Below are 8,552 nucleotides of genomic sequence, written 5' to 3'. Positions count from 1 at the left end.
TTCTCTTTCTTAGTCTGAACGGACTTTTCCCAGTGTTTTTTAAAACAGTAGCCCCACCAAATGCACAAACACAACCTGAAATCATATACTAAGCCAAGAATAAGAGATAGAAGCACAGCACTGCTACCCACCCTAACTTTGGGGAACAACTGAAAAGATGTGGTGCAAGGGGATGAGCTCCAATAGGGCATCCCATGTGGACGTGCCCCCACTCTCTCCTGTACTTGGAGGGCAATCAGAGCCCTCCAAAGAGAGACGCTGCCAGTTGCTGTATGTAATGACAACTGCCAGCCAGGCTACAGCAGAAAAAAGAAGGAAGGGGAACCATTTTGTTGCTATGATTGTGCTCCATGTCCAGAAGGGAAGATTTCAGACCGGAATGGTATGAGACATTACATTCAGTGCCGTGCAGAGAGTTTTGTTTGTGTCCATGTGGGCTCGGGTGGACTTTGTATGGACAATTCAGCAAATTTCAAAGATATTAGTAGTAATATCAGTACCATCCATCAAACTCTAAATCACACCCACTGACAGGTGCTCCTCCCTCTTTAGGACCAGATGTCCCACCTCAGCCAGAAGTCCCGCCATCTGAAGTCCCACTATCAGATAGAGAGGCCACCTGATGGGGATCACATGACCCAGCATGGTCATGTGTCCCGTCTAGGAACTCACCAGGCTACCTTGGACCAATAGGAAAGGGTTTTAGGGCCTTAACCCATAAGGGTGTGCAGACATCACCCCCTACATTGATATTTCCACCCGGATTGGCCCTGTAGGGCCCACGTGGCCCTGTAAGGCCACCCCTTCACTCCACTGACCAGTAGGTAGAACTTTACAAGTGACATCAGACAGTATAGAAGCAACCCCCTTTTGCCCAGACATGTTTTCTGCGTAGAGAACATGGCAAGTCCGACCACCCCAGCAGGGCCTTCAGCAGCTCCTATACTGTCTGATGCCACTTGTGTCAGTCTTCCAAAACTTCATGCTCCAGATAGTCCTCAACTACGATGAGGCATGTACTGCCATGTGGTGTTGCAGGGGTCATCCTCAATTTTGCAACAAACAAACAAACACCCCTGAAGTTGCATTCTAATAGCTTTAGGAGATAATTCTTCCCCTACTAGAATGATTGGGATTAAGGTCATTCACCATTCACATAAGGTGATCCTGTAATAAAGAGGCCCTTAGTTTAACCCAAGTTCTAGTGTCTACGTCTTTATTCTATGCTTCCTTCTCCATTTTCAATAGGGTCATTCACCACTCACATCAGGTGATCCTGTCAATGGTGTTTACATTTATTACTGACTAATGCTTAGCCAGGAACCTGTTCTGTGGTTAGCCTTACCTTATATCATATCATATCATATCATATCATATCATATCATATCATATGGTTGCTTTCAGGGTTGTGTTCCTTTACATTTTATGCTGTGCTGGCATGTTTATTATTATTATTATTATTATTATTATTATTATTATTTATTTATTTATTTATTTATTTATTTATATAGCACCATCAGTGTACATGGTGCTGTACAGAGTAAAACAGTAAATAGCAAGACCCTGCCGCATAGGCTTACAATCTAATAAAATCATAGTAAAAGAATGAGGAGGGGAAGAGAATGCAAACAGGTACAGGGTAGGGTAAGCAGGCACAGGTTAGTGTAAAACTAACAGTAGAAAGTAACAGTAGATTGTGGATTGTTTTTGTTAGGATTTTATTTGCATTTTAGTGTCGTTATTATGATGTTTTAAATGGTACAATATCAGCAATGGAAATGGAGCTATTTATTTTACTGAACACAGGGCAATTCTGTGACTTGAACAATTGCAATATAGTTGAGATGCTGAAACTGAATCATTTCTTTCAGATTTAGATGACTGTTTCCCATGTCCAGAACATCAGTATCCAAATAGGGAGAGAAATCAATGCCTTCCTAAGGTTCTCAACTTTCTGTCCTATAATGAACCTTTGGGGATCACTTTGGTTTCTCTGACTTTGTTTTTTACTTTGATCACTGTTTTGGTGATAAGGATATTCATTAAATACAAGAATACTCCCATTGTCAAAGCCAGCAATCGAAATCTTACCTACTGTCTGCTCTTCTCTCTCCTGCTGTGCTTCCTTTGCTCCCTGCTCTTCATTGGCCGACCCCACACACTGACCTGCTATTTACGCCAAGTGTCTTTTGGCATCACCTTCTCAATGGCCATTTCTTTTGTGTTGGCCAAAACCATAATGGTTGTTCTGGCTTTCATGGCCACCAAGCCAGGAAGCAGGATGAGGAAATGGGTGGGGAAAAGGCTGGCAAATTATGTTGTTCTTTCGTGTTCCCTTCTTCAAGCAGGAATTTGTGCTGGATGGCTCTGTACTGCTCCTCCATTTCCAGATTTGGACTCTAGCGCTCTGGCTGAAGAAACTGTCTTAGAATGCAATGAGGGCTCCGTCACAATGTTTTACTGTGTTCTGGGATACATGGGGTTCATGGCTGTAGTCACCTTTTATACGGCTTTCTTTGCAAGGAGGCTGCCCAGCACTTTTAATGAAGCCAAATTAATCACATTCAGCATGTTGGTGTTTTGTACTGTTTGGTTGTCCTTTGTTCCAGCTTACCTGAGCACCAAGGGAAAATACATGGTGGCTGTGGAGATCTTCTCTATCTTAGCGTCCAGTGCTGGGCTGCTGTGTTGTATCTTTTCCCCCAAATGCTACATTATTGTATTGAGACCTGAGTTGAACAGTAAGGATCAGCTGTTAATAAGAAATAACTAGGAGTCTAAGTCTTTGAATGTCCACTATAGTCAAACAAGAAGACCCATTAGTGACTATATTTGATTATATGTAAGCTTCAATAGTTGAACAGGGTGGTGATGAATTCATTCAAAATCTCTTAATTGTAACGAAGTTGGCAATTGCAAAATAAATAACTGGAGACAATGTGAGAGGTAGAAACTGGCTGTTTGGTGTTTGATATATTGTCATGATAATAAAGTTAACAAGATTAGGTTTTTCGAAGTGACTGGAAAACAATTTTTTAAAATTATGTGGAAACTGTACATGCTGCTTACTTTGTGATTACTCTCTGCTAGAGGTGTGCAGAGCGGATCTGCATCTCCCTGGAATTTGAGGCAGGTTCTCCACTCCATTGAGTTTAGAAGCTTATATAAAGGACCTCCAAACCACTCAGTGCTGGGATGAGGTGCATAAGCAGGAAACTCTACTACAATCTTCTTCTTCTTCTTCTTCTTCTTCTTCTTCTTCTTCTTCTTCTTCTTCTTCTTCTTCTTCCTCTTCCTCTTCCTCTTCCTCTTCCTCTTCCTCCTCCTCCTCCTCCTCCTCCCCCTCCTCCTCCCCCTGCTTCTCTTTCTCAATATAGGAGAATTTTCATAGTAGTTTATCAGAAGTGGTCACATTTACTGAAGACAGGATGCTATGCCTGGTGCTGGATGAGCCCTCCTTTAAGATGGTAATGGCATGCAAAGGACTTTCATAAACTCTGCATTTCCACTGCAGGACTCCCTGTTTTTTCTGCTATTGATGAAGTGTGGTATCAAAATGTCCAGTATAAAGTCCTTTGTTGTATAACTGCTATTTTCTTTAAAATATCTGCTGATATTTGGGGGATTCTGGCCCTGGCACTTTTGTCTTCAGCCCAATGCTCACTGAATTGGGTGGGATAGCTAATACCTAGGAAGACAGAAGCAAAGGTCAAAGTGGTCTTGATAGGCTGGAGCGCGGGGCTGAAAACAACAGAATACAATTTAATTAGGGATAAATGCCAAGTTCTACACTTTGAAGAACGTCAGTTGCTTGTTTAATCCTGATCTCAGACTGAGTAGTAGGAATTTAGCAGATCCATCTCTACCATTGCCAATACACGTATGCACCAAATTCATCTATTGTCTTAATTGGCCCTTCGGAAGTAGTTAATGGAATACTCCCAGTAGAGAGTGTTTAGAAACATTGATTTAGCATTTAGAAAATATAAAGAAAACAAAGACAAGGAAAATCCTTCCTCATGGCATAAGATGGCCTTGTGTCATGATTCAAAGCCTTCTCACCAAGATGTAAGACAATAAAAAGGTCTGTTGTTCAATCCACAAAGCTTTATTCAGTAATTAGATGTCTCTTCATACCTGAAGAGCAATGCTAGCCTTATGGCTCCATCACACCAGCGTTATAGCCCACTGTCGCCATGAGTTGTTTGCTGAGGCCTCACATGACATCATCCATGTCCTGTCGTGATCTCGCCTCTTCCTTCCCCCTTTGTAAGGTTTGGTGTGGGGAAAGAATGGTTTTTCTGGGAATGTGATTGACCCCAATGTGTATTTTTATATTGAACTCAATCTGATGTTCTGAGGGTGTGTGTTAAAGGAGCGGTATTGCTGAGAAAAGGGAGGGGCGTGTCTTTACTCCAGTCCGCCATGATGATCACTGGGGAGAGCAAGGTGTCCAACTGCGACTAATCAATAGACTGTAAGGGGAGGTATAAAGGAGATCTGGGGGGAGAAACAGCAATTCCCCAGTGCTCAGGAGAGGTGTAAAGATTGCCAAAACGTAAGGCTTTAACATGCTCCAGCAGCGAAGGGGGATAAAACGAGGCATACAAGATCAAACATGTAGGTCTAATGGAGCTCTTAGTAAGGAATTGCCTATCAACTCAAAAGAAAGTTTCCCCACAGTACTCAACACAATTTTACTGAATATCTCTGTCAGGGTGGGTCTTGAAGGTGAAGCCTCTGCTGAGTGGCCAACCTTGTGGACCACGTTCCACATCTTCTCAACTCTGCCCACTTGACCCTGCATCAGAATCTGGGGTTTGTCAGTTCCAATGTAACTCCTCCTCTGACAGACACTGAGTTCCTAGTGGGGAGGGTGATCGCTGAGCCTGGGTGTCATGTCCAATAAGCTCCTGGGAAGATCCCTCCTGGGCACCTGAAGAGTCTTGAAGAATTTCTCCCCCACTTCCTATGCACATCTGCTTCTGCTTCTTCAGCCTCTGAGTCTGATTGAGGCTGCAAATCCCAGTCCCTCACACTAGGGAGAACAGGCCTGATCCTGACATCTTGCCCTTATGCCACTTTAGAACATGATTTGCTTGTCAGTGCTAAGACAATATGTTACAGTAGGAGTGAGCTCAAGAAAACCTTGGAGCATAACTGGTTTCTAACCCTCCTCCCAACAGAGTAGACCCACCATCCCCATGTGACAAATCCCACTTTGGAGGTTTCAGTACAAGCTCTCGACTTCCATTTCTTTTCTTGTACTTGTGGAGCCCGACTGGCAAAGCACTTACAGTATCATTACATATGAATGTTATTACAGTAATGATATACTAGTAGTATACATTGAATTCACCACACCAGTGTAAGGTTGTGTTGTACCAGTGACATTTTGCAAGGGAGCACTGGTTTACTGTTCCAGCTTGAACACAATTAATAGACTAGCTAGTTTTCAATGTGCAAATTGTTCATTGGTGACAATACGTTATTTTTAAAAACTCATTCACAGTGGGTTGGATCCAGAAATAGGGACATGCACCTTGTCTTGCCACCCTCTCCTGCCAATAGCAGCCTCTCCAGTCACTAAAGATGCTTCACAAAGGGCTGGGAGACCCTGCTGAATTCATAAGCAAGGATCATGCGAGCTGGCCCTAAGGGTGAGCGAGCTGGGTGGTTAATTGGAGTGCTGAGCTGAAGGGGGCACTGAGCTCAGCTGAGCAGCTTGCCAAACTGACTTGAGAGGGCAGCATGCTGATCTGAGGCGACAAGCTGGTCTGAGGGTTGAGCCAAGATGACCTTGAGGGGATCGCTGAGCTGAAGGTGGCACCAGAACTGTCCAAATGGTGAGCACCAAGGCAATTCATCCCGAGAGCACAGTTTATCTTAGGGCCATACCAGAGCAAGGGATCCAGCAAGATGAGGCAGGAACACGATGTATGAGTGGAGCCCTTTTGTTCTCAGAAAGCAGATAGTGAGTCTAATCCAATATGTGTGGAGTGCAGGGACACGTTTACAAGTGAAGTGTGAGAACAACTTTTGTAAGAGTAGCCTACTAAGGATTTATAGTGAAGAATTGGGGGTACAACTGGGGGTAGGAGATTGTGAGGAAGGAAGAAGGCTATAATCCCAACAATTTCAGAAAAAAACTTGTGGTAGTGCTAGCAAAGTGCTTAAGATTCAATAACTTCCACAATGCAGCCTGAATCTCTTTGTTTCTCATGCTGTATATGAATGGATTCATCATAGAAGGAAGTACAGCATACATAACAGCAAAGACTAGATCCAGCTCAGATGAAATATTACTGGGAGGTCTTGCATAGACAAAGAGGCCAGCGGACATAATCAAAGAGACCACCATGAGGTGGGGGAGGCAAGTGGAGAGGGCTTTCTGTCGCCCCTGTACAGAAGGAATTCTATGGACTGCAGTGAAAATCCACACATACGTTGCAATAATGAAGGTAAAGCATCCAAACGTTGCACTACAACTAAGCACGAGAAGCCCCATTTCAACAAGGTATAAGTCAGAGCAAGAGAGTTTCAGTAGTTTGGGGACTTCACAGTAGAATTGATCAACTCTATTGGAGCAGAAAGTCATTGAAAAGGTGCCGGATGTGTGTACTATGGCATAAAGAAGACCAGTAATCCACACAGTTATGACCATCATAATGCAGGCTCCTTTGTTCATAATTATTTCATACTGTAGTGGATTGCAGATGGCCACATGCCGGTCATGTGCCATGATGGTTAAGAGGACAAAATCCGAGGCTTCAAAGAAAAAGAAGAAAAAAACTTGAGCGACACATTCCGAATAAGAAATACGTCTGCTGTTCATGAGTGAGTTAAGCATAGATTTGGGTACAGTGACAGAAATAGTGCCAAGATCGCAAATGGCCAAGTTCATTAAGAAGAAGTACATTGGTGTATGCAGACGATAGTCAAGGGCGATTGCAAGGATGATCAAACCGTTGCCCATCAGCGTTGTCAGGTACAATATTAGAAACACAACAGAGTGTAAGATTTGTAGTTCTCGGACTGTAGAGAATTCCAGAAGCAGAAATTCAGAAATTGAAGCGGTAAGATTTGCCATTCTGTAGTCAATACTAAATGTGTGCTGCTTCCTATGGGAGGAAGAAGAAAAGCCATCACTGTACCACCCGTGCCTGATTCTCCAGTTCATGTAATGCAGTAATGGGATCTCGTAAAAGTAATAAGACTCTAATTCTCTTGAAGAGAACAAGGAATTTCTCCCAACCCCTTAGAAATACAACAATAAATCATAGCAACTGGATTGGGTACACTGGTGACAATACATACAATACTAATAATAATGATACTGTTTTTAAAATTATTTTTTCAATTGATTTAAAACACACATACACAGGAAACAAATACAGGGATATATCGGACCAATAAAAGCACAATATTGTAGTATTTTTAAAAAACTATCTTTACCTATAAGGACTTTACCAATATCAAACGCATTTAGACCTGTGGTCTTCTTCAGTGGTAAATTAAATGTTGACAATTATACAAACATATGTTAACAATACATACAACAACAACAACAATACATACAACACATATAACAGTAAGGACTACTACAATGTTAAAACCTATAAATACAAAGACATATTTAAAATCAAAATAAAATGTATCCAAAGATACATTTTTTTAAAAAATTAAAAACTCACTAATTTAAGACTCTTGCCAATCCTTCCTCTAATATATGTAGATCTACATAACTATACATTTTTATAAAATACAAAACTGTAAGGGGGCCCAGGGCTCCACCAAAAAGGTTTGGTTTTTGGGTTGGCAAGGACCTGCAGTAGTCCTAAAAGTGAATCTATATCTATATCTTTATCTTTATCTATCTATCTATCTTTATCATCTATCTATCTATCTATCTATCTATCTATCTATCTATCTATCTATCTAATGTACTAATTATAGAAAATGAAATAAGCGAAAAACGTACATATGTAAAACCACATACATACAAATGTCAAATAATAATAATCAGGATGCTGCCCAAACACTTACTTTCCACCTATCAGCACAGCCTGTTAAATTCTTAAAATACTTAGAATGGAGATGTAAAGGATGGATACTAATTAAGGAGCTGATTACAACTTTAAGGGCACTCATTCTAGACTAGCTGGTAACACTAAAATACTTTAAAACATCACCAGAGAAGCTCACATAAATCAAACACATAATTGTCAAACAATATGGTGCTCTTCCTAATGCACAACTATCCATTTCGTTTCCTCATTCAAGCCAACTAGGGATTTAGTCTTTAGAGTGAAAATCCAGAACAGTTCCCTCTTTAGAACTCTACAGCGCATCTGTTGTACTTGTGCTTCTTCCTTCTCCAAATGGCAGAATTTCAAGTCTTCTGAGTTATGTTTACATTCCATGAAGTGTTGACCAGGGGTGGGTGGGGCTTGTACTCTATGGTTTCTTATTCAGGTCTTATGATCACTGGTCCTGGTCTTAATAGCTCTTTCAGTCATTCCCACATAGATTTTTTTTTTACAAGGGCGTAT

The 8,552-nt window shown here is 41.5% G+C and overlaps 1 protein-coding gene across 1 annotated transcript; it reads right to left on the bottom strand.

Annotated features, from left to right (window-relative positions):
* Nucleotides 1-6,121: 6,121 nt before the first annotated feature.
* Nucleotides 6,122-7,090, bottom strand: LOC134405480 (olfactory receptor 14A16-like). The gene has a single exon (XM_063136723.1). The coding sequence runs from the start codon at nt 7,088-7,090 to the stop codon at nt 6,122-6,124; it is 969 nt and encodes a 322-aa protein (XP_062992793.1).
* Nucleotides 7,091-8,552: the final 1,462 nt, after the last annotated feature.

Source organism: Elgaria multicarinata, chromosome 11 (genome assembly GCF_023053635.1).
Source record: "Elgaria multicarinata webbii isolate HBS135686 ecotype San Diego chromosome 11, rElgMul1.1.pri, whole genome shotgun sequence".
Taxonomy (NCBI): Eukaryota; Metazoa; Chordata; class Lepidosauria; order Squamata; family Anguidae; genus Elgaria; species Elgaria multicarinata.
Note: the sequence above shows the minus strand (reverse complement) of the source record. Positions and strands in the feature narration are given on the sequence as shown.

What these genes read in the sequence shown, in the direction of transcription:
- LOC134405480 (XM_063136723.1), bottom strand. Translation starts at nt 7,090, where the DNA reads ATGGCAAATCTTACCGCTTCAATTTCTGAATTTCTGCTTCTGGAATTC.